At 55.2% G+C, this 24,354-nt stretch overlaps 10 protein-coding genes across 10 annotated transcripts; 4 read left to right on the forward strand and 6 right to left on the reverse strand.

Annotated features, from left to right (window-relative positions):
- Window positions 1-449: 449 nt before the first annotated feature.
- On the reverse strand, window positions 450-2,974 carry B0H64DRAFT_476844 (uncharacterized protein; the record flags this gene model as incomplete). Its single annotated transcript, XM_062808171.1, has 4 exons — window positions 450-1,695; window positions 1,780-1,981; window positions 2,063-2,477; window positions 2,602-2,974. 4 exons carry the CDS (start codon window positions 2,972-2,974, stop codon window positions 787-789), a joined length of 1,899 nt encoding a protein of 632 aa, XP_062656800.1. The 3' UTR covers window positions 450-786.
- Window positions 2,975-4,189: 1,215 nt separating this feature from the next.
- B0H64DRAFT_376213 (uncharacterized protein) lies at window positions 4,190-4,881 on the reverse strand (the record flags this gene model as incomplete). The annotated part of the gene is made up of 4 exons (XM_062802462.1): window positions 4,190-4,215; window positions 4,324-4,586; window positions 4,668-4,720; window positions 4,810-4,881. The coding sequence occupies 4 exons, from the start codon at window positions 4,879-4,881 to the stop codon at window positions 4,190-4,192; spliced, it is 414 nt and encodes a 137-aa protein (XP_062656801.1).
- A 2,300-nt stretch (window positions 4,882-7,181) lies between these two features.
- On the forward strand, window positions 7,182-8,205 carry B0H64DRAFT_444559 (uncharacterized protein; the record flags this gene model as incomplete). Its single annotated transcript, XM_062806794.1, has 2 exons — window positions 7,182-7,380; window positions 7,739-8,205. The coding sequence occupies 2 exons, from the start codon at window positions 7,182-7,184 to the stop codon at window positions 8,203-8,205; spliced, it is 666 nt and encodes a 221-aa protein (XP_062656802.1).
- A 1,331-nt stretch (window positions 8,206-9,536) lies between these two features.
- B0H64DRAFT_434494 (uncharacterized protein) lies at window positions 9,537-10,423 on the reverse strand (the record flags this gene model as incomplete). Its single annotated transcript, XM_062806092.1, has 3 exons — window positions 9,537-9,808; window positions 9,890-10,144; window positions 10,275-10,423. The coding sequence occupies 3 exons, from the start codon at window positions 10,421-10,423 to the stop codon at window positions 9,793-9,795; spliced, it is 420 nt and encodes a 139-aa protein (XP_062656803.1). The 3' UTR covers window positions 9,537-9,792.
- A 1,806-nt stretch (window positions 10,424-12,229) lies between these two features.
- B0H64DRAFT_434495 (uncharacterized protein) lies at window positions 12,230-14,081 on the reverse strand. The gene is made up of 5 exons (XM_062806093.1): window positions 13,835-14,081; window positions 13,245-13,570; window positions 12,898-13,174; window positions 12,662-12,832; window positions 12,230-12,599 (listed from the first exon to the last, which is right to left on the reverse strand). Exons 1-5 carry the CDS (start codon window positions 13,984-13,986, stop codon window positions 12,578-12,580), a joined length of 948 nt encoding a protein of 315 aa, XP_062656804.1. The 5' UTR covers window positions 13,987-14,081; the 3' UTR covers window positions 12,230-12,577.
- A 1,690-nt stretch (window positions 14,082-15,771) lies between these two features.
- B0H64DRAFT_465473 (uncharacterized protein) lies at window positions 15,772-17,454 on the forward strand (the record flags this gene model as incomplete). Its single annotated transcript, XM_062807668.1, has 2 exons — window positions 15,772-15,980; window positions 16,036-17,454. The coding sequence occupies exons 1-2, from the start codon at window positions 15,912-15,914 to the stop codon at window positions 17,452-17,454; spliced, it is 1,488 nt and encodes a 495-aa protein (XP_062656805.1). The 5' UTR covers window positions 15,772-15,911.
- Window positions 17,455-17,460: 6 nt separating this feature from the next.
- B0H64DRAFT_403948 (uncharacterized protein) lies at window positions 17,461-17,907 on the forward strand. The gene has a single exon (XM_062804359.1). It carries the CDS (start codon window positions 17,509-17,511, stop codon window positions 17,734-17,736), a length of 228 nt encoding a protein of 75 aa, XP_062656806.1. The 5' UTR covers window positions 17,461-17,508; the 3' UTR covers window positions 17,737-17,907.
- Window positions 17,908-18,691: 784 nt separating this feature from the next.
- Window positions 18,692-20,234, forward strand: B0H64DRAFT_444564 (uncharacterized protein; the record flags this gene model as incomplete). The annotated part of the gene is made up of 2 exons (XM_062806795.1): window positions 18,692-18,874; window positions 18,990-20,234. 2 exons carry the CDS (start codon window positions 18,692-18,694, stop codon window positions 20,232-20,234), a joined length of 1,428 nt encoding a protein of 475 aa, XP_062656807.1.
- Window positions 20,235-20,751: 517 nt separating this feature from the next.
- On the reverse strand, window positions 20,752-21,676 carry B0H64DRAFT_209913 (uncharacterized protein). The gene has a single exon (XM_062799401.1). The coding sequence runs from the start codon at window positions 21,586-21,588 to the stop codon at window positions 21,091-21,093; it is 498 nt and encodes a 165-aa protein (XP_062656808.1). The 5' UTR covers window positions 21,589-21,676; the 3' UTR covers window positions 20,752-21,090.
- An 88-nt stretch (window positions 21,677-21,764) lies between these two features.
- On the reverse strand, window positions 21,765-24,017 carry B0H64DRAFT_419077 (uncharacterized protein; the record flags this gene model as incomplete). The annotated part of the gene is made up of 2 exons (XM_062805355.1): window positions 21,765-23,640; window positions 23,704-24,017. The coding sequence occupies 2 exons, from the start codon at window positions 24,015-24,017 to the stop codon at window positions 21,765-21,767; spliced, it is 2,190 nt and encodes a 729-aa protein (XP_062656809.1).
- Window positions 24,018-24,354: the final 337 nt, after the last annotated feature.

A 24,354-nucleotide genomic window follows, 5' to 3' on the forward strand; every position in this document is an offset into this window, starting at 1 on the left:
GAAATTCGGTGTTGATGCTGGCCATCGAGCCGAAAAAAATTCCCCAAGGTTCACCAATGCATTGGCCCGAGCTCCCTAGCCGCTAGACCAAAGGTGTACTAGCGTCTAGCTGGATGACCTCGACCGGAGTTTCTGGAACCATCGGCACTCCACATCCGCCATTCACCAGGGCGGAAAAGAAAAAAGTTTGAGGGTGAATATATGTCGTGAGGCACTGGTTGAGGATACTCTCGATATTGAAGAGTGTAGCAAGCTAAATCCAGGATCCAAAAACCCTCAAAACATATGTTGAAGTTTACAGGGCAAGTCTCATCCTCCAATCTTGGCGCCCATTACGTGGGGCTTGATCGGGATTGAAATCGGCTTGCACCGGCCCGGAAACATGGAGCAACCCCATCACCACCGAGGCTTTGTCAATATCTCGCTCAGTTGATCATGATAGGACTTCCAATTTGAGTCATCATTGCCTCTCGGAATTTACATTCTTGACCTATGTCAGATACCAGCGTCGGCAGCTCGGGGCTCAAAGAGCCCTCGAACGGTGATTTCCTAGAGGATGCCGAGGCAAAGAACTGAGTCGACGGTGAGAGTCAAAGTGTTAATTAAAAGTGTGAGAAATGTGAGATGTCAGAGTGTACATTCTGGCATAATCCATGCTACATCTACAATCCCAAACCCCATCTATAGCCAACTAGGATCACAATACAAAGCACCCAGACTGCACTACCCAAGATGGGTATGCAACCGCCAACAACGTCTTCTTACACACGAGAGGGGCAGAGGCGCTTACGCCGAATCCTCCCTCTTATACTTCACACCACCCGCTCTAGCGGAGCCACCGCCACCGCCATCGCCACCGTCATCGCCACCAGCGTCTTCAGAATCGGGATCCGGCTGCCATTCACTCTCGGAGTTAACCTGGGCCTGGACCGACTCGTCATCAGTTGGCGGGAGGATAGGCAAGTTTTGACGTGGGGGATGGCCATGGGCAGCCGGCGGGGGCTGCCTATGGTCTCCGCCGCCAAGAGGCCCGCCGTGGCTCTCCTCTGTTGGATATCGCGGAGCGGGTGGGTTGAAAGCCGTCCCAAGGGGACCGCCTCCATGGTGGCGGTAGATATCCCCATGGTTGTTGTCCTGGAGGTTTGGGTATGCCGGTTGGTTTGGCCAACTGCCGTACTCGTCGTGCACGGGGTTTCCGTAGAACCTTTGGTGGGGTGGCTGGTCGTGTCGCGGATCTTGGAAGTGTTGGTCCCGGCTGCCATACCCGTGTTGCTCGTAAGGCGCCGGCGCCGGTTGGTAAGGATATTGGGGGTAATCCGGGCGATGGGGGCTGGTAGCGGCAGGGTGAGGAGGCATGGGGCCGCCCCAATATCCGTGATTATATGCGCCTCCATAATTCACCTGGGAAGTGTACCCGGGATCAGCACCGTATGCAGGGTTGAATGGGAGCCGTCCTGTATTCTCAGACGGACGATAACCATCGTAACCTAGAACAGGAGGCGGAGGAGCAGCACGCATAGCGGGGATGCGATCTGGCACCATCTGCTGGGGTGGTTGGTTATCACGGCCAGGAGGCGGGGGGCGAGCTTCCCCGGGATAAACAGGCGGATTGGACGGGCGTCGCCAGTTGAAGGCGGCATCCTGCTCCTCCTGCTCCTCTTCTGTCGGCGGGTAATCTCGTCTATTTCGGACAGTCTAGGAGGAAGGTGGACGGTCAGTTCCTCGTGAAAGTGTAATTTTGCCTCGACGGCATACTAGGAGGGTGTCCGAGCAACTCACATTAGCTTGCCAAAACTCTGGATCTCTGACTCGAGGAATCGGCCCGTGAGCCCCCCTGTGCCGATGAGCGCGTTTGGTAGAGTTGGCCCGTGGGCCGCGACTGGGGGTGTCCTCCATAAACACGTCGGACTGTTCGTCGTCTTCATCAGACTGGTTGAGATCACGCCATGGGCTCCCGGTCTGCACGTCCGTATATCGAGCGCTATTTGGGCGGGAAGTTTTGTGTGCAGCGCCAGAGGGGCCGCGTGACGGTTTCTGCCTTCTTCTGGATGGCGCTTGGTACCCGGCTAGGTCGTCCTCTTCTTCTTTTCCCGCTCCCTCCTCGTCACTATCCCGGGTGGCGCCGCGTGCTCGCTTAGGCCGGGTTGTGGAAAGGTTCACCGCGTCTGGCAAGCTGACCATCCTGTCCTCCAATGGCTCAGCAAATGTCACTGGGCGGGTTGAGCGGAGATCGTCAGACTCCGGGTTACGGCGAACGTAGCCGCGGACTTCACGCTTGAAAACCGAACCAGGAATGGGAGGCACAAGGTGACCCTCTGCCACGAGGCGCTCCCGGGTCCGGCTCAGAAATTGCGATACTGCGCTTCCGGAAGCCCCGGGGCGGAGCCGGTGGGCAATTCTGTCGAGTGGTATCTCCATCCCGGCCTGTACTAGCTCGTACTGCATGTTCAAGAGCAGCTTCTCGGCCATCCGTGGACCTGGTAATGGATATATGTATTAGCTGCGGAAAAAAACAACTCAAAATGCACCACCGCCACTTGACAGCCGCCCCGGCGGACAATGCAAATGAACATATGGGCGTCGAGGAGCGATAGGACTTACGACCCCAGGAGATGAGGGTGCGACCGGCCACGCGGCCGTTCCTCGCTCGCTGGTCTTGACTGAGCGGGACATCGGTAAATTCCCACGCCCTCGCCGCGCGCGCCCCTCCCTGGTGCCGTGTGTTGCTGCGAGGGGTGGCACTAGCACCGCCGTCGACGGCACCGCTACCGTCTGCTGGGGGGCCAGGGGCCGGGCGAGGTGTGGCGGGCGCGGCGGGCTCCGACTCCGGTTCGGGCGAGGACCCGTACACGCTCGGGGAGTCTACCGCGCGATCGGGCGAGGGGGCGCGGGCGCGGGCGCGCAGACGGCTGCTCTCGGCGGGGTTGCCCCTCCCCCCGTCACGTCCTCTGTCGATACGCTTCTTCGGAGGCATGATGGGGTCGGGTGGTGTGGTTTTCAGCAAGAAGGAAGAAGATAAAGAACAGAAAGTAAGAAAAGAAAGAAGTAACAGGTCGAGATAATGTGGGAAAGATTATAATCCCCTGCCCCCGACTCGCTATAGTGAGATCCGTCGATATTTTGCTGTGAGAGGAAGTTGATGAGCGTGGTTAGGGATGTTGTGGACGCTGGGGAAAGTTATCGGTGGGGAGGTAGAAGGAAATGCGAGAGTGAAATATTGCTGAGAAGATTGAATGGAAAAGGCTAGATAGGTACCTTACGTTTTACATGACGGTTGTGTGTACGATCTTTGTGATGAGCCTACCTGTAAACAACAACAGATGGAAGATACGGTAGCCCTAGCACCCACAAGGCTAGCATCCGTAGAGGCGAGCAGATACTAGGTTAGGCACCCACTAGACAAACTCAATCAAGGCTGTCCTGTCCTGTGAATAATGCAGAAAAGCCTCCGAACAACCCACCCCTCCCAACATTCACTCACGGCTTCCGCTTCTCTACCGTAGGAGTATTGGCGATTGAGCAACATAGCCATCACTCTTACTGTTTCAGTAATGCCTGCAGAATGATGACGAGTAGTTCATGGGAGTTACAGAACCCCATTACGATGATCTACCTCGCACCGTAGTTAATGTAAAACTTAGATTTTGCCACTCGAGGTGGTGTAGCTACCCGCCAGATAATGCCGGAACTGAACTGCTGGGGAACATGTAACGGACCGTGGCTAAAGATCAAGTGATAGAGAGTCAACACCATCCGGGCATCTGTGTGGATAGGGAAAGCGCGGAAAACATCACGGCATCAGAGGCAGGGGAAAAAACGTCAGGAAACACCCGTTCTCCATTTTAATTAATGACAGCGAACTCCTACCGACCAGCGCTCCGTTGTCAGCCCGAGGAGAGAACTCCCCAAAGCCAGACTCCATGGTAGGTAGCGAAGTAAACGGGCCACCATCCAATCTCCCCGAGTCGGAATATCTTCCCCTCAGTTTATGCTAAGCTGGGGTAGAGTTAGCATGCCATGGGAGATGATAGAACCTGGGCTCCAAATAACGGCCTACCTTCATCGCATAAGATGGTGTCTCCCGCAAGAAAACTTAGAAGGTTATGGTGTCGAGATTCGAGGAACGCCCCAGGTCCCAAAATTGTGCGATGACGGTATTGCATCGCTGCCCTTGGCGTTAGAAGAGGAGTTACTCCGAGATGTAGTTATCATCATCTGTGAGGAAAACCCGAGGTCAGCATTGCGGCAGTAAATAGCGTGGTGGTGACGGAGGTGATGGTATCCAGAATCGGGCGGTGTTGTGGTTGGTGCTGGTAGACGAACCGTGCTCGTTCTTGATCACAACGTCGTCATCGGACTCCTCCTTCTTGACGCCGCGTTCCTTCTTCACACCGCGCTCTTTCTTGGTGGGGGTCTCCTCGTCCTCATCCTGTTTGGCGGCACCGAGACGCTTGCGCTTCTTAGAAGCGGGAGTCTGAGGCTCGCTGCCGCTGTCATTGGCAACACCGGCCGCGGCGGCAGCCGATTTGCGCGGAGCAGATAGGTTGATGCCGTGAGCCTTCAGGAGTCTCTCATAACGTTTGGCTCTGTTGGAGCGATGATGGATGGTTAGCGATGGGACATTGGCTGATTGATTGATGATGGAGTCGACGTGTGAAAGGACTTACGCAGCAGCCTTGCTGACAATGCTCAACTCGGAGGCGACAGCGTCAAAGTTGACCTAAGGCGCGATCGCAAAATATATATGGTTAGCGAGGCACTCGGTTGACATGGCTCATAATCTAATCTAACTGGCAAATCGTTGCTTACCTTGCCTGCTGCAGAGTGCTTGATGCAGCACAGCAGGAACTTAAACTGTGCCTCAGTATCGATGGCAGGCATTTTTGCGGTTTTCGATTGTGAATGTGTCTGCTAGTTGCCAGATGAAGGACGTCAGTTGGACTGTCGGTGTCTGAAAGGATGGGAGCGATTGCGGGAGAGAGACTGAGAAATGAAGGAGGCCGGCCAACCAAGATTAGGTAGATGGAGGATGGGTGACCGAATGAGTCTGGGTTTGAGGTTGTGGGCAGATGGAGGGAGAGGGAGGGGAAACGGGGAAGAGGAGGACAGGGAAGGACGCAAATGTACGGTCTGCCCGTGTGCTCAGCTCCAAAGGGCGCGCAGAGCAGACTACCGACTTTGGAAAATCGAATCGAGCCCAAAAGCGCAAACATGGTAACCCTGGACAGAATGGTGTTCGGCTGCAGAAGAGGGTCATGCTTACCTTATGATTGCTTGGTTGCTTGATTGCTTCGTTGTTTGAGTTATTTTTTGCAGGTCGTGATGTTCCCTGAGTTGGCCTCTGGTTAGAAGGAGGAGGAAGAAAGTTTGAGGTTGTGGAGGGTGGAAGGCAGTCAGCTGTGTTTAATGGGAGACACGTCCATGACGCGTCAGGCCCTGCAGCTGGCTGCCCCAGCACAGAAACATCGCATTTTAGGGTCATGGGAAAGGCCGTTTCTTTGTTGCACTACTGGATAGCAGCTCCAGCATGTAGAGTTAGAGGCACTGGGTCACTCACAAGGCGTGTGGGGGGCGGAAGGGCGGATCCGGTGCTGTTGATGGGAGCCAGCAACCTGAGTCTGAGTGTATCGAGTGATGGAAAAGAAAATAAAGCTAGGACTTGGTGGGTTCAGTTGGTAAATCCAAATAGCAAGAAATCCTCAAGGTCAGTCTAGAAAAGAACTCCAGAATGCCGTGTGAAGTTTGGACTCCCACAGTGAAATGCTGGTTCACGGTGGATGTGGGCCACCTAGTGTTGTTTAAGCTGGAAGCCTGGGAAGGTGATGTTCACCTGGCATGTTCACTCCATACATGGGATGTAAGTTCTAATGGCCCATACTAGAGAACTTACTTTGTCTGTCTGCTTTATCTGAACCCAAGCGATACATGATGACCACTGATTCACCCCACCTTCTACACCATCCTGGACATAATTGGATCTTGATGAGTGATGTTTCTTTCTCTAAGAGCCAAGAAGCTCTTTCACCCTTTAGCCTTCATTTGTGGAGCTTACAACAGGTTGTGTGATGTAAAAGGGGATGATGGATCAAAGCGGTCCGGCTGAGAGTTAAGGGTTAGGGTTATACGAAGCCCCTGATACATGTAAACAAAGCATTGCTCCTGGCAACGTCAACAATTTGACAAGTTAAAGCAAAGATGAACCTACAGCAAAGTTCATCTTGTTACAGACATGCCAGTTTTAATGCTGTGTTATGTTGGGTGAGGTGTTGAGTTTTGTAGTGTTGAATGGCGTACGTGGTGGTTATCATCCCTGAACTAGTTATTCTTTAGATACCTAAATGGTCCCTCACTATGGTTTTGTTCTTGAGCGATATCACACCTAGCATTCAGAGGTATGGTTCTCATACTGCCAGCAGGATTCTTGGTCTTTCTTCACCCTCACCGTCGCCGAAAAGTCACACACCAGACCCAGGAGCTCCCGGCCTGTGCCACCTCCGTCATGTGTAGGGCAAACCAGCTCCGATGCCCTCGTACCTCCACGTCAACTAATGTTCTCGGCGCCAACGTAAATAAATCATTATTCACAAAACTAGATCCTTGGGCTCCTTCCCGTCTTGTGATAAAAAACGGGGTTGTGCCCACTGCTCCCTTCTTCCTGGTTTCCCCCCCCACTCTCCCACCGATTTAGCTCCCACCTTTTTCTCTCTCACCACCTCTTCCACCTTTTTCCAACTTCTTTCTCTACCACTGGTCCGTCTTTTCTTTCATTCAAGCCTTCAAACAACACCACAACTCCCAGAAATCGAGATCGAGATCGCGACGACTTTATCGTCGGAACTGAAGTAAGTTAGATCTCATCCTCCACTTCTTCCGTTGCTTCTGTCGAGCTGGTCGCGTTGGAAACACTATCGTGGCTCAACAGGCCTATCGACCGACCGACTTTGACCTTTTTCCCCTTGACCTAAACCCCCAGCTGACACTCATACTAATTAGTTCACCACAATTCGCATAAGTCTCTCGTAAGTGGCGAGGCCTCATGATTTTAACCATCCATCTCAAGCGCATATTCCTCCCGTGGGATGGCAAGACACTCCAATTTACCTTGCGCTGGATCCATCCTCACGCCTAAATCCCGACTTTGGCAGAATACCTAGCTAACGAGCAAGCAGGATCGTTTCACAATGCCGCCGCGTGCCTCCAAGGCTGCTGCCGACGCTGCTGGCGAGGGCCAGCCCGGTGCCTCTGCCAACAACATCAACGGCGTCATTCCGACCGCCTCCGAGGTGAAGTTCATCTTCGCCTTCATCGGCAACCTCAAGTCCAAGCCCGATGTCAACTGGGAGGAATTGGCCGCCACCATGGGCTTGGCCGGCAAGAAGAGTAAGTTTGTTTGGTGCTGTGTGTTTTATCGTACTCGTTGCCGCCGAGTCGACCTCCCAATACGTCCCTCTTCACTTTCCGGTACTCCTCTAGGAGACATCTTACCCTTGAACCCTCACATTTCACTTCCTCGAGAAGATCTCTCTGGGCGCTTGGGTTTGACTCAACGCGGTCGCGGTGCGGTGCCCACCTCCAGCAGATTGTTGCCCAAATGGGCGTCAGCATTAGCGCGCGTGAGCACCAGACGGGAACTGATTGACCCTACATTCTATCCGCTCCTTCCTTTGCAATCGCGATCTTTCCACACCCATCACACACACTCAGAACCCACCACTAACCCATTCCCCCCACCAAACAGGCGCCTACGAGCGCTGGCGCCTAATGCGCATTAAATTCGGCATCACCCTCAGCGAGGAGGGCGAGGCAGCCGCCCCCGGCAGCGCGCGCAAGGGCAAGAAGACCGCCGCCGCCAAGGCCGCCAAGAACGACAATGACGACGACAACGACGACGAGACCGGCGACGGCAACGGCGCCGAGCCCAAGTCCGCCCCCGCCACCCCGGCCAAGCGCGGCCGCAAGCCTGCCTCCGCCGCCGGCACCCCCGCTTCCGCCGCCGGCAAGAAGCGCGCTGCTGCCGCTGCTGCCGCTGCCGCCATTGCTGCTGATGCTGGTGGTGGTTCCTCGCCTGCTGACGACGAGGACATGGGTTCCCCGACCAAGAAGGTCAAGGGCAAGGCTGCTGCTGCTGTCGAGGAGGACTCCCCGCTGTCTTCGGTCCCTGGCATGACGGCTGACGAGGACTCGGGCAATGAGATGGCGGTGTAGACAGCCTCGTTCTTTGTGCCGACCTGAAGGGTCTGGGGAACTGCGCGCTCTCGCTTTTTCTTTTCCTTTGTCTTGGGGACCTCTTCCCTATTTGCAGCCTGCGGGATTGCCTGGGGGCGCTCCGTCCTGACTTGGCGGGCTCGGATCTCGCTCACTATCCACTTGGAGGACCAGGCTATGGGTTGGTTCGGGGTTAGAAAGGGAATGGGGTCTGAGTTGGAGGGGTTGGGAACCACGGGGTGGTTTGTCTGGGCGTCTTTTGGGGTCGGATCTGCTTCTTTACCGGGTGCGTAATTACTTGGGGCCTCGGTTTCGAGGAACTCAGCGCAATACTAAAGTCTCTGGCTCATGCTTGGTTCATCTGTGACATTATAATCGGGCTATCGATGATTTTTTATGTGTGACTACAAGCCATTCCGCCTGTGTACCCAACTAGGTATTTCCTTGATGCTGCCAATCCTTCTGTGTAAACTGCCGACATCCTGCCCACTACACTTAGTGAAACTTGCGGAAGGGGAGATCCCAAAGGTTTGACCCTGCTTTGGGGCATGATAGACCTTTACATTGCCTTCCCTCTCTGGGGCACGATCATGGTTATTACAAAAGCCCACCACCCGTTGATTGGAGTCTCTCCTGAGAGCTCCCCCGAGGTTCTGTTGACTGGTGACCAGGTCGTTCGGAGAGTCGTTGCCCAGCAACGCGCCTTGGCACCTCCTTTTTTCAACGTCTGGTCATGTTAGCCTAGGTGTTAAAGATGGCTGTCACACGCAGCCCGACGTGGAAAATACAATGAAATATGAAGGAGTTGAATACTTTGGTGTGAAGCTTTTAGTGCTTTTCTGGAGCTCAGATCACTTCTAATGGTGGCAGGATGAGGCCAGGTCGTAGTCCGTCTGACACGTGTGGTCATGAGCACAGCACAAAGAGACATTTATTGTGGGCGGCATTGCACTTATTCTAGCAATGGATAATTTGGTAGGACTGCAAAGCCGTGGTGCCGAAGTGGCGAGGACTCGATCGGCTTCTGGCAGCTCGAGGAAGCCCACACGTGCAGAGTTCCTGGGGCGGGTTTGCCAAAGCCCTAAAACTGGGCGGCAATTATTACCACAGCTGCACAAATCACACTCGAATTAAAATAAGCCATGGTCCTGATAAGAACTGTCCCATTTTCTGCCGGGAATAGAACTAAGCAGTTAGTCAAACCCCAAGCTTGAGTTGACTGAAAGAGAAGGGAAAATGGCCGCAACCCATGCCAATAATCAACCGAGAACCAGAAGTGAGCCTTCGCGCGCCCCGAATAATGCCTAGCAGAACCGATCCTTAAAAACCCCGTTTGACTCCTCCGAAGAGCAAAGCGCGTTCCCAAGCCGAGTTCCCCATACCAGACGCCCCTCCACGTTGCCAGAAAACCCCTTCCCACCGTCCAACCCGAAATGGTAATTATGAAATGCAGCGCAGCGCAGGTTGCCACCAAGCTCGAGTGCTCCAAAATAAAGACGCAGTGACAAAGCCTCAACCGAGAGAGAGAGCGACTCGACCCCTTCCCAAACTTCGAGCGAGTTGCGGCGGCGCCACCCTGGTGCGAGCCTAGACGTAAGCAGAGCTGCGAAACACACCACCAATTAGCACTCAAACCCAACTAAACCAAAAGCGAAATGAAAAGGAAACAGGAAAGGCAACTCACCCCTCAGACTCCTCCTTAACCGGCTCCTCCTTCACCTTCTTGACCCTGGCCGGCTTGACGTCCTCCTCGTCGTCGCTGAGCGCGACGGGCTTGCGCTTGGTGCCGGAGCCGGGCTCCTTCTTGACGCCGCCGACATTCTTCTTGCGGCCGCCCGGGGTCTTGGGCGTGACGGGAGCCGAGGAGGGGCCGCCGCCCTCGCCGTTGCTGCCGCCGCCGGCCTTGTCCTCCTTGCGACGGAGCTTCTGCAGATGCTGGCTGTTTGGGAGGAAGAGAAAATGAAGTTGGTTAGCGAAATCTGATCGAGAGTGGGGGAGGAGCGGGTGATGGATGATTGAAAAGTTGGGATGGGATAAGGTAAAGGTAGGGTGGGATGAGTAGGCAGTACGTGATCGCCTTGACTGTGCAGGTGTATCCGAAGCCGTGCATTCGGCCCATGACACCACGCAGTTGCTCCTGCGAAGGTTGGAGCTCTTGCATCATGGCCGTGAGGAGGTCATGGTCGGCGTGATGGTCCCAGTTCATCCGTTCGGACATGTTGACTAGGTAATTTCCGAGAGTTGATGGCGCTTGTGGTGGGTGGTCTGAGAAGGGTGGATGATTGAGAGAAGAATGTTGGAGTTGCGACAAATTTCGGGAAAGGAAGTGGAAAGGGAATGGAGAGGGAGAATGGGGAGGGTAAGAGGAAGTTGTGCTCAGAGACAAGCGGGTTCAGGCGGGGGGTGTGAATTACATGGCTGCGCTCGCAGTGTAGGAATAGCCCTTGTTTGTGACTCTCTCCAGAATTTTGTCCCACTGGGAGGGTTGAGGGGGAGCCTCAGCCATGATCGCCTGGAGAAGCGCAAGATGCGCATCATGATCCCAAATCGTTGGCTGTTTCGACATGGTGGTGATTCGTGTGTGGTGTTCGGAGTTTGATAGGTGAATTTATGGGAACGAATTTGTGATGCTTGCTGTGAAGGGCCAGAAATAGAGTGAAAATGAGGGGGGTTGAAATTTTTGCTTCTGGTGTAGGTTGCAAGAAGAAAGTTTTGGGGGAGGGGAAGGGGAAGAGAAGTGAACGGGAAGGGAAGAGAACAGGAAGAGAGCAGGAAACGAAGGCCGGGAAGAGTGATGCCCGGCAAGGAATCATGTACAGATTGAAAACGTACACTAGAGCCCCTTCAGTAAACGTGTAGCCTTTCTGGTGCAAAGAAGCCACCACTGCGTTCCAGTCACTGCCGTTAGGCTTCATGTGCTCGATCAGGGCCAGGAGCACAGCCTCGTGTGTCTCAGAATCCCAATTTTGTAGGGTTCGCGCCATCGTGTCTGCTCGCTGCGCTGCACGGGAAAGTGAAGGAAAGACGTTGAGGAATTGTGTGTTGCAAATGAACTGAGAAGGAGAGGGGAAGCGAAGTGGGCGGGAAAGTTATGGGAAGAGGCCAGGGAAGAATGCTTCAAGCAGGGCAGGAAATCAAATCAAAATACGCCGTCAAGCCAAAGCACTTGCCCGGATGACAGCTGAAGGTAAAAGTCCCTTCCCAAATCTGGTATGTGAACAAACTTCATAAAAAGTAAAACATACCGAATCGCGTTCCAGCCCATCTCATGGCCCTTAGAGCGCATGATATTGACAACCTCGGCCTGCTGCTCCTTGTTCATGGCAGGGTGCACCTGAATGACGGCCTCGAACAGGTCCTCCCGGATGTCTTCCCACTTAGGCATTGTTGCGGATGCGACGAAAAAAACCGAGAAAACGTTGTTACGATGTAGTTGATGTGTTGACTGCGTTGTGATGTGTTGTGGTGGGCATTGGAGTTTGCAGAATCGGCCTGGTTTGTGGGAAAGGTGACGGAGAGTTGGAGGAGGGGAAGCAGCAGCAGAGTAAAAAGAGCAGAACAACCACAAGGCCCGGGTCCGCCAACTGCACTATCTACCCCAAGTAAACCCAGTCTTCTTGCTGCACTTGCTGGGCAGCAGTTTCAAGCGGTGTGGGAATAGGGGCAGACGCAGGTGCTCTTGTGAACCAAGCTGGGGGAAATAAAATATGATTCACTACTAAATAATGCCCTAGGTGACGTCGCCATGAAGATGGATTTCCACCTCCTCCACGATGTGGGGATATAAATTTGTCGTGGTGAACAAGCGGCCGGACAACCACAGCGTCACGGAGAGGTGGGTCTAGTATTGAGGGCATCGAGGTTGGACGAAGGGCAGAGTTCGACGTTCCATGGAGCGCATCAACAAGTCGCTCATATGGTCATCTCTCAATGTTGAGAGTGAAATAAGGTCGATCTGCTAGGAGCAGGAGCAGAGCGACCTTAACGGTACCTACGTAAACACTACTGACACCGAGGCTTGAAGGTTGGGATGTCGGCTCTAGAAAGACCAAACTCAGATGGTACATCGATTCCGGGTTGCCTTCTTCATTGATCCTATACGGAGAGAAACTATACATTGGAAAAGGATTTGCTAAACTCCAAACCCACGCCGGGGTTGCCGTTCCTGAGCGCCATCTTACATCTGTTGCGATTGAAGCATTGCAGCTTCAACGGAGTCGATCACTAGACGCCAGACCATAAATTCCCCAGCCCCCCACCCCTGAGGTAGGAAGAAGGGCTCCATATTGATCGTCGAATTACACCAGCTAACTGAGCCTTACCGTCCGTCACCTCTTAAGAACCAGGGATCACCGCCCACTCGTTCTGAGAACTAAGCATCGCCGTACACGTATCTGGGGCATGTATCAGTATCGAGATGCAGTTGATGAGGAGATAAAGACGAAGATTGACTCACTCGGTGGTATATTCGCCTGGCGTTTCCGGGTTGTTGTGACCGGAAAGGACGTGTAGCACGGCCTCGTCTTCTAGCGTTTGTTCTTGGCTATCTTCCAGCCTCTGTCGCTTTGCCGCATGCTCCTCCTCCTCCTCCTCTTCCTCATCCTCATCCTCTGCGTCGTCTTCCAAACTGGGATCGACGGCAAGGTCCTCAGGGGCAGTCATCTGTGCTTGCGGAGCGACACCTTGGCTGACCTGAGGTGGGGGCGGTTGAGGCTGATTTTGAGTAGCAGGGTGTGCATGGGCAATGGGGTGTGCATGGTTGGCGGGGTGCCCATGGTTAGGGGGGAGTCCGTGGTTGACGGGAAGTCCATGGTTGGTGGGGAGTCCATGGTTCGCGGGGAGTCCATGGTTCGCGGGGAGTCCATGGTTCGCGGGGAGTCCATGGTTTGCAGGTAGTCCATGGTTGGCGGGGGGTCCATGGTTTGCAGGTAGTCCATGGTTGGCGGGCGGTTGCTGGGGAGCGGGCACACTCGATATGATAGGTGTGCTCGATGCGGCAGGAAGGGTAGAGGCGGGAGCAGGAGGTGCGGCGGGAGCACCAGTGAAACCGGGGAATTGGGGGTGCATGGGAACTCCGTGACCCATATCAGAGACAGCGCCAACTCCGGGTGCCATCGGAGGTGGCCCAGACGTGGTAGGTGTGACACCGGCAGGTGATGGTCCGGCAGAGTGTCCTCCAGAGGCCTGCGCTCCAGCGGGTGCCGCAGCGGAGCCATCTTCGGTGGGCTGTTTCCTCGGCCGCCCGCGACCAGGACCAGGCCGTCGAGTGATGGGGTTCAGTGTGGGATCGACCTTTCTAGGGTTTTCGCCGGGAACGCCACCATCCGCCTTGTTTTGAGCTCTGCGGAGCCCTTGGAAGTGCTGGCTACGGAGGGGGTTAGTACAACGGTTTCAGCTACCCGGGTGCCATAAGAAGTTCAAGATATAGTTGATGAGGAAGGAAGGATACAAGCACATCTCGATACGAGGAGAAGAACCATCGATGATGACATCCCATCCCATAGGCTTGCCGAGAATGGGATAACAAAACACTCAGGATTAACAATCGGCAGTTTTGGACAGCAGCGGCTTCGAGAGTTGGATATTATGCCCAGAGATTAAACCAGCAACAACGAGTAACAAGACTTACCGGCATCCTTCATTGGTGAAGCCATAGCCCATCAACCGCATGTGGTTGCCTATTGTGGTCCATTCTGAGCCGCTGATGACGCCAATGTTCTTCACCGACAGGATGGTGAAGAAGAGATCCTTATCGGCGCGATCGTTCCAGTTCTTATTCATCGTGGCAGAGTCGCGGCGGCGAATCAAACCGGTTTATTGATGGGCTGCCGTGAGAGTGGATAAGACGTGACAACTTTAAAAATTGCTAAGGTCTGCTAAGGAGAGATGGATGTGCGGTGGGCGGGGGCGAGCAACTCAAACAGCGCTACCGCGGTTTGATCATTCAGCCGGTGCCGAGAGGAATGGGTGGGGCATGGGTGCCCGGATGTGGCATCCATGGAAGCGGTCGCTGTTGCTGCCTGAGGCATAATTATCACTTCCTGAACGGTGCATCCACGCCTGGGTGTCTCAAAGTGGGGCTTGTTAAATGAGCTGTCAGATGATCGCGCGCCAATATCGCGACATCGGGCCCACAGTGCCGATTGCGACGCGCTGTTTGCCTCGAACTTTCCAACCTTCTCTTTCCAGACAGTCCGCGCCTCAGTTTAACTGACCGACCTTTCTCTTTGAGGCAACACGCAAGGATGACGAATGGTGAATGGTCAATTGGGCAAACATGTTCGAGGGCTTCGCCTTCACTCACCGGCCTTGCTCACACCCACTCAATTGGCAAGGCGATGGGCCTGTGCCGCCGAGTCTCGGGCCAGAAGTTCATGGAAGCGAGAGGGCAGGAGCGGGGCATGTATCCGCATTGACCGCCAACGACCATCGTCAGGCAGCAAACCAGTCACGGCAAATCCTCCGCCTTGTTCCTTCCCCTCGAGCAGGCTTCACATTTTAGCTGCCTCAGTCATTTGACTCAACCTCGCTGCGACAAAGTTGTCCGCATCCTCAGGCAGCCGACCGACTCGGTGCCGGTAAGGCCAATAAGATGGCAATGTTTCGTTTTCACCCGCCCCCCGCCTGCATTCCGGCGGCAAGAGTCAAGTGACTCACCATTGTGACGCGCAATCGACCACTTTGCTCTTTTTTCGGAAGTGTTTGGGACGGGTTTTACACTGACAGCCCAGCTGCCCTGAAGGGTTGGTTTTGTTTGCTCTCAGCCGGATCATTCAGGTGACAAAGAGCGATGGCGACTGGGCCTCGACGAGGGGCGACACAATTCGTCAGCCCTCGCAATCACTCCCTGCAGGAGTGCGTGGTGCAAGCCGGGGGTTGTCTGGGTGGGTGTCACTGTCCTCGACCTTGGACAGGGATCTGCATGTCTTGGAAAAAAAACCACTTTACGCGGAAGTGCCGCGGTGGCGCGTCACCTTGTCCCCTCCAGCACCTCCATCACCGATTTTCAGTGGGCGATCCGCTTTCTTTTGTTGAGTTTTCCCCACCCCCAATACGATGACCAGGCAACCATCGCATTGCTGTGGCAGCGGTCGCAGGGGCTCTCAATCTGGTCGGATTCAAACAAGGAATAAAGAGGTCAGGAGCTGAGCTGACAATTCCGCCCGGAAAAGGAGACCCCCTCTCGTCGGTGCTTTCACCGTGCAGCTCTAGCTCTGCATGCGCCTTTCTCCTCATTTGGCAATGGCTTTCCTCCCAGCGGTCCCTTGTTTGACTGGAGACAAATGATAGATAAGCGTCCTCGCCTTGCTTTCTCTGAGCCAAGGAAATATTTCCTGGATAAGGGGAGCTTTCTCCCTCCGCACTCCAAAGCCGGACCTGGTTCGCACCAAGCCAGAAGCAACCTTTTGATGGTGAAACAGGCATATAATCCGCCAGCCTCACCACTCATCTCCGTGACTCACTTCTCCACATCCGAACAGTGGGTTTCGGCTGCAGTGATCCTTGCCACAGCTTCTCCTCGTAGCGGTCAAGCCCTGCCGTTCAGGTTCATATTGAGCGGCTTGCCCTCCTCGCTCACTATCTTGCTCCTCTCTTTTGTCCTTGGCTGAGTCGCTGGCCTTCGACCGCTCCCCCTTTCCTCTCCCTCCCTACCTCTCACCCTCTCGGTCAGGTCAGGCCGTGGCCCGACCACCAGCACCACCGCCATGTCGAACAACGACAATGTGATGGCCCGCTTCTTGTTCGCCATTCTACAGCAGAAATGCTTGAAGGATGTAAGTGATCGAGGGCTATCGGGAGGGGTCGAGGACTAACCACCCCCTGACCCAGGTCGACTGGAACAAGGTAGCCCACAACCCGATTCTGGCCCAGGAGATCACCAACGGCCATGCCGCCCGCATGCGATACTCGCGGTTCCGTGCCGCCATGCTAGGCCTGGAGCCGCAGCGCCGGAACCGCACTAATACCAACAACAATAACAACAATAACAACAACAACAACAACAACAACAACAACAACAACAACAACAACAACAACAACAACAACAACAACAACAACAACAACAACAACAACAACAACAACAGCAGCAGCAGCAGTAGCAGCAGCAAGAACCGCGTGTCCAAGAAGAAGAAAGACGATAGCCCCAAACCGCCGAACAAGCCGCCTAAAAAGGACGAGGATGAGGGTGTGAAGAGGAGCGGCAGCGGGATCGGGAACATCAAGACTGAAAAGACGACCGACGCGGTCATCAAGCCTGAACGAAAAAGCATCAGCCAGCGGGCCCCCAAACCATCCCAATCTCAACCTCCAGCGCCGATGACCATAGCAGCCATGATGAAAGCCGAGCCGGGTCTTGCCAACCCCTTTAACCAACATCGACACCTCCATCAGTCCTCGATACTCTCCACTACCTCTCCCCGTGTCAAAAATGAGCGCCTCCCCACAACCACCGCCGCTGCTGCCAACACGACCAACACCATAACCCCCATCCCCGAGCCCACCCCTTTCGGTATCCTCGCCACAACCCCCACAACCTCCTCCTCAACATCCTCCACCCCATACATGGACAATAACCACCATCGCATGCAAATGCGCCTTTTGACACCCTGCAGCGATTCCGATAGCGTCGTCACCGGCATGCAAGGTTTCCTTCCCCACAGTCCGCCGCCGACCGAACTCTTGCACCATCACCACACCCAACACCACAGCCACCAACATCACATGGTCGGCGCCGGATCCCCACCTCTCTCGGCATCAGCCCCATCCCCGTACGACTTTTCCCAGCAACAGCAGCAACAACAACAATGCTGCGACAGCACCGGCACAGGCTCGCCCAGCCCATGGCATTCCCAGCACCAACCACACCACTCCCACTCCCACAGCCACCACCAGCACCACCACAGCACCAACCACCAACCACAGCCAACCAACTCCCTATTCCCCCCCCAACCCGGATTCAACCTCGGCCTCGGCCTCGCCCTCGGCGGCTACGGTCTCGACGGCGCCTTCAACGGGACCAACAACAACCCGTTCTGTGGCGCCGACCACCACCACCACAGCCACGGGCACAGACATGGGCATGATGAGGACGGGCATCATGGGGTTGATCCGCTTAGGCTGCATCTTGGTGGTGGTGGTTGTGGTGGTGGGACGAGCATGTTCCGGGAGAGGGAGATGGAGTTGGAGATGGGTGGCGGGGGTGGGGCGGCAGTTAAGGGGGAGTGGGAGGGGGAGGGGTTTGGGATTTGAAGTGGGGTGGTTTGGCATGGTGGGTGTGGTGGGTAGTAAGTGTTTGCTTTGTTTATGGGGTTGGGGAAAGTTGGAAAAGAGGAGCGGTTTTGGGGATGGGCGATGACTTCGGTTGTTACTACTACGCCGTGTTTTGCTCCTATTGTTTGGTTGCTTGCCTGCTTGCTTGTTGGCTGGGCTTGGTTTTGGTCTAGAGGGTATCTTTTTGAATGTGTCTCCTCCCCAGTTCTGTGCTATCTCCGCGAGATGGGTCTTGGGTTGTCAATGGCATATCCTAACTGACGTGGGGTGTAAAATAGTATGAGTATGATGATGTGATTAATAAAGCCCTGTCTTTAGTCTTCAATACTCTCAATGTGGATGATGGCCGGCCTGGTTGGCTTTGGAGGGTTAACCTTGTCTCTCCAGAGGGCTTCATGGGGTGTGTGCAGTCCTTTCTGTTTTGTTTCTCTGGGTGAGCCCTCCTTAGGGTGCTACCAGCCTGCCAGCTTAGAGTTCAAGTTATTGTGAGCACAGTGAATAAGTATTTATTGTGCCAGGGCTTTTGAATCACAACAATATCAGTGTTTATCATTAGGGCAGAGTGCCTTTCCTGCAGTTGTCGTTTCATCTCGTGATGCTCACAGGTTCAGTTTTGTTTCCCACCCACCAGCATAAATTCTCACCTTCCAGCACTCTTCCACCATCCTTTGGAGAACATTCGAAGCATTATTCGATTGCGACGAAACCATCTTGCTCTAACTTGAGAACGGTCACACATCACAGTAAGTTGATCTCAATGCCTTTGAGGCTTCGTTTCAAGAGTTGTTGAATTATGAACCTACATACTCTTCCTTTTGTCTCCCCTTCTCCCTTTCTCCCCTCCTCCCGGTTCACCAGGCACAATTCCTATTTCCATCATCGCTATCCCTCTTCAAGATACCTTCTTCATCGCGTCAGACCACTACATCATTTGACCACCTCTCACTCTCATCAATGGCGAAGAGGAGAGACACTGGCATCCCCCGTCGCTGGGCGCTGGCCTCTGACGTCTTTTTACTTGTCGCCCTTCTCCAACCCGAGTCGCATTCATTTCCTGATTTTCCCAACTTTTCTTCCCCTTGCTATTTTTCATTCTTGTTTTGGAATCATCATACTAATGGCTTGCTATCGAATAGTCAAAAAAACAACTAGTGGCTTCCACCAGAAAAGAACTCATCATCTGGATCGAGAAAGAACGTAAAAAAACAACAACAAAATGCCGCCCAAGGTTTCGGCTAAGGCAGGTGCTGCTATCGCTTCTACTGGCGAGCAGAAGCAACCTACCCTTCAGGAGGCCCACCTGTTCTACACCATCATCAAGAGCATGAAGGGCAAGCCCGAGATCGACTGGGCTGCTGTTGCAATCGACGCCGGCTTCAAAAATGCTGAGACCGCCAAGGTTGGTAGATTTCTTCAAACTCAACCCCGTCGTCTGGTCAATGGATTGGCTCTTGCTAACCCCTTTCCTTGTCCCATCCCTTTCCACCTATTCAATACTAACAACCCTTTTTCAGGTCCGCTATGGTCAAATCAAGCGCAAGCTTGACCTAGACAACTGGACTCCCGTCAAGCCCCCGGCCAAGAACCAGAATGAGGACGGGGGCGACGCCGCTCCCGTGACCCCTACTACCAGTCGTTCCAAGAAGACCGCGGCCACCCCTGGCACCGGTGCCGGTGTCAAGAAGCGCGCCACCCCGGCCAAGCGCCCTACCATCCCTCCGGGCAGCCGCGCGCGCAAGGCGAAGTCCCTAGCTATCGTCAAGATGGAGCAGGATACCGACATGATCAACCGGATGTTTGAGGAGGATAATGAAGAGGATATGGAAATGCCCGAGACCCCTACCAAGAAGAAGAAGGGCACCGGAAACCGCGCCGCCAGGCCCGAGCCCGTTGATAACGAGCTCGCCGCAGCCATCACAGATGAGTTTGCCAACTTCCCAGCTGTCATGCCCGACCTAGTCATTCAGCGCCAGGCTGTTCTCGTCGAGCTCGACGGCGTGTGGACTACCACCCCGTCCTCCGCCGAGGTGCATACGAAGTGGCTCTCCCGCCTGCCGGCTCACATTCAGTCGCGGTTTTACTCACAAGCCAACGCTGTCGGCGATTCCTCCAATGCCATCAACGACCCGGCCGAGGACGGCAACGATGCGGGCAACGGCACTAATCCTGAGAACATCACCAATGCTGGTAACGGTACCAATCTAAACAATGACACCAACATTGGCAACGGCGCGAACGCGGGCAACGGTGGCAACATCGGCAATACCACCGCCATCGGCGATGCCATGGTGAAGGCCATGGCCAATAATGCCGGCAGCAACAGCGCCAGCACCAACTTCCTGTACGCCACCGGCAACGCCAACAACATTACCCCGGCCCAACTCTTCGGCGGTAACTTCACCGGCACTGGTCATGGCATCTCGCTGCCCTCGTTCGCCAGCGCCGGCATGCCGTTGATGATGCCGATGAGCATGAGCATGGGCAACATGAGCAACATTGGCATGAGCAACATTGGCATGGGCATGGGTGGCACTAGTATGGGCGACACTGACATGGGCGGCACAGGCATGGACGGCACGGGCATGGCCTTCGCCCCCGCCCTAGACAACCGAATTGTCTGCGGCCGCATCGAGGAGCTGAACCTGCGCCCGGTGCCGATGCACCCGGCTCTGGCCGAGCAGCTGGAGCGCGAGCAGGAGGAGCGCGACCGCCTGGCGCTGTTCGGCGGCGGCGGCCCCAACGACGAGGACGATTTCTAACCAAACCGACCTGGCTGGCGGTCTTGCTTGCTGCTGGAACCGCGCGGCGGCGACGGCGCTGCTTCGGGCCTTGCTGCTTTGCTGGTCTTGGTTTGGGCTGGGGAGGGGTGTGGTATGCCGAGGAAGGGGGACGTACATACGGGCTATTTTGGCTTGTTTTCTCGGGTGCGTGTGCCATCCTTCTTTTTTTCTGGCTGGCCGGGGTGGTAAATGGTGGAGGGGGCGTCGGTCGTCGGGGGGCAGTTGATGCTCGGCTATCACTGCTCGCGGATTCAGGAGCATTGGCCCCCGCTTATAGGGGTCTTTTCTTAGTTTTCTTCTTCTACTCATCGTGGCAACTTGACATGGGCATGGGAATGGGCATGGCGCAGGCGTAGGCGGATACTTGAGGCATTTGCTCAATGATACCTAGCTAATACTGCGCACCATATTGGTGGTGACTTCGGTCCTCATAAAGGAGCATAAATGGCAAATGGCGTTCCACGAAACAAGACCCGAAAACTCGGCCATCGAGAAGCATTGTGATAAATATGTTTCATGGTTATTTTTCCCTAAAGCTATCCATCTGCCCGGATGGGCAAGACCCTTTACCTGCGCATATTACCCCAAGGAGATCCAAGAACAAAGCAAGCAAGCCTCACACCACGGAGTACCTCCGCAGGTGAGTAAGCCAGATATATATACATACAAGAGATGCCCTCTCCATCCGAGAGCGCGCTCTTCGCCTCTCCGGCCAACTCATAATACGAAAACAGTAACGGCAGCAAAGCCCTACTTCCATCGGGCCGGCTTGCGCCAGGTATCACTAAACAGCATATGACAAGACAGCAAGCCAACAAGGGAGAAAAAAGAACCGTCAAAGGTGTGAAACACAGAACCTTGTACAGATCCAGATGGCCCATCGGATGCAAGAAAGCATCGCCATCCCGTCCCCATGCCCTCCTCGATCAGCCAATCCCAAACAACGAAGATTTCGTATCGCCTTAACCCCCAACCCCAATGGCAAGAACTTGCCCCTAACCACCCAGCCCGAGATCAAGCCGTCCGGATGCCGGGCTTGCCGGCATGCCAGGACGGTGGGACGGTAAATCAAATAAGGACAAAGAATAGGTAGGAGAAAATGAGAAGTCGTGAGGTATCGTCCGTTCCGTTCCGAAGGATCCATCCGGAAGCTAAGTGATATAAACAGAGAAAGGAAAATGTGTAACTGTGGTTCGTAAAACGCCGCGCGCCGTCGCCGCTGTCCGTTGCTTGCTGTGTACGCCTGCTTCTTTGCCCATTGGTACCGACTCCATTTTGCCCTCCCGCTCGCTAGGAAGGAAACCAACGCTAAAATAATACAATGTGTCGACATGTTGATGTGCTATGCATGGTGATGTGATGACAGCGGGTAGATGTTGTAAGAGGAATGGGGCGGGGTTGAAGTGTTGTGTGTAGAGATAGGTTTGTCCGCTCCGAGGGTGATGACGCCATATGTACGTGTCGAACGTAGGTAGGTAGTCAAGGAGGAGCGGGCTGATATCGGGGTGTCTAGTACCTCGACCCGTGGTTGAGCGAGGGCCTGGGTCTCTCCCGCTCCCGCTCCCTTTCTCGCTCTCTGCCCCGATCCCTGCCTCGATCCCTGTCTCGGTCTCTGTCTCGGTCTCTGTCGCGATCTTTATCTCCCTCCCTATACGGGTCACTCTCGCGATCACCCTCACGGCCCACCTCCCCCTTAATAGTGACCTCTGGGTGCCACCTCACCCCTTCCCTTTCAGCCCACCGCTTCATAACCCCCAACACGGCCGCAACGGCATCATTCACCGTCGTCCACGGCCCCATGGCCACCCTCATCCGCGCGTCGTCCACCCGCTCCCACATGGCGACCGCTTCCGCCCACATGGACGTGCGGGCGCGGTTGTGCTTGCCCCAGCGGGCGAACGTGGCGGCGGCGGCGCCCGGGTCCAGGGTCGCGAAGGCGTTGGTGATCTGCTCCAGGCCCAGCGCGTGCATCTGGACGGCGAGCGCCCGCAGCGCCTTGTTGTTCTGCACGCGGCCCCGCAGCTCGGTCAGGTGCGGCAGCAGCGACTCCCACGCCGAGACCTCCCACACCTTGCGCTCGAGCATGCGCGACTGGTTGAGCGAGTCGAACGCCACCATGTACGCGAGCACCATCTCGAAGTGCAGGGCCATGACGCGCCGCTCGTCGGCCGCCGCCAGGGCGGCGCCGCGGTCACGCAGGAGGTCGTCGCGCGCGTGCTTGAGCTTGCTGCCGAGCCGCGTGTACTCGATGTTTCTTTCCTTGAAAGACTCGGCTTGGGCGATCGTCTTGGGGTCAAGAGGCTCTGAGCGGGTCGGAGGCCTGTTGTCCGAGGTGCCTGGGGTCAGGCCGGTTGTGGCGGCAGGGGTTTGTATCTGGCCCTGGGATTGACTTGACGTCACCCGGGACATAGATGTTGCCGTGTGTTTAAGCGGAGTAGTCGGTCCGGGTGGTTTTGCCGTGATGGCATCTGCGGTCATCTTGGGTCGTTTGGTGGCGGTGGTCTCTTGTGGAACGTCATCTGCCGGCCGTGGCCGCTTCTTAGAGGGCGGAGGGGCGGCTTCTGCGCTTTCGGAGCGCTCCTTCTTGAGTGCATCCTTTGCTGACTTAGATGGGAGGCCGAGGAGTTCCTTGGCCCGTTTTGCATTCGCCTTGTTCCTGAACTTGAGGGTGACGATCTTAGAGAGCCGGGCGGGCTTCACCTCCTCCTCTTCTGCCAAGGATCCAGGGGGGGCAGCCACTATGGTCTTTCTTGCGCCGCCTGATGAGTCGGAAGACTGGTTAGACGATTGGCTAGACACTCCCTTTGAAGCGGTCTGCTTTCGGTCTTGGACAGCAAGAATCTCCTCGATGACTGGGGGCAACGTGGGAGAGAGTAGTGGCGGTATCTTCTTAGGTGGCCGCTTTATTTTCTCCTTCTCTGGCTTCGATGCCTTCGCCGCCGATTTCTTCTTCGGCGTGACGTCTTTCCCGGCGTCGTCGTCAAATAAAGACGGAGGCAGGGGCGATAGGAGTCGTGGTAACGCTGGTTTTGTCATGGGCTCCGGTTTCCGGGGCGTCGGCGTCCCACTATTCGACCGTGGCCTTGACCCATTAACCTGAATTGTCGACCTCGGGGATGATGTATTCTCTCGGTCTCGGTCAGAGGACGAGGGTGGCATGCCGTTGTGGGTAGGGTGTAATGTGTCGGTCTTTGCATCTCTTGATGGTCTCTCCGTCGCTTCCCGGCCCCGTGGCGTCCCCGGCTTGGGTTGTCGCGGCTGGTCTGTTTTCGCCATGATAGCTTCGCCCTTGACTCGTTTCTGAAGAGGCGGATCCCCGCCCGACTCCGCCGCCCGCTTACGGGTTTCGGGTTCAGGTTGCGATTTCGCCTGTGAAGTTTTGCTTCTGCCGGGTTGGTCAGTGGCTTGCGGGCGTGCTACATACAACCTGGGAGTCTGTTCGGCATACCTGTCCCCGTTCGTCTCTGGCCGTGGCTTTTCTGACCGCGCGTCAGCCTGGCGTGACGCATTCGTTTTCTCAGCAACCTTCACGCTACCATCCCGCCTGACGTCATCCTTTGGTGGTAAGGGTTTCGCGTGGACCGTGCCGTTCGTCTTTGTTTCCGTCCTCCCTAGCGTTCCATTCTCCACTGGCGACGCTGACTTCTTCCTATTTTGATAGTCCGTCAAGGACAGCTTCTTCTTGGCCTCGCCCTTGGCGAGAAGCTTGATCGGCATCGGGGGCGGTAACTCGTCCGTGATTTCAAAGCCGGCGCGCGTCATGAGTATCCCTCGCTGCGCAGCGGATATGTACGTCACGTATTGTAAAGCGCTGCTTGGACCTCTGAACCACCAGCCGTCCGGTTCGGGAAAGCGGCGGTCGAAGGACAATGAAAGATGGTGCGGGCGGTCTGGGAGGATGCGCTGGGCCACTTTATGTGCATTTTCCGCCGCTCCATCCATTCTTTCTTTCATCGCTGGGACATCGGATCCGTCAAAGAGTGTTGTATAGCGCGTTCGTGTGATTGGTAGCAGCGAACAATCGAGAGATGAAGCTCGAGGATTATGCCAGGCGATGCGCGAAGCTTCCGGTGGTGAAGAAACAATCAACCCAGGAGCA

Source organism: Chaetomium fimeti (genome assembly GCF_033439085.1).
Source record: "Chaetomium fimeti strain CBS 168.71 chromosome Unknown B0H64scaffold_6, whole genome shotgun sequence".
NCBI lineage: Eukaryota > Fungi > Ascomycota > Sordariomycetes > Sordariales > Chaetomiaceae > Chaetomium > Chaetomium fimeti.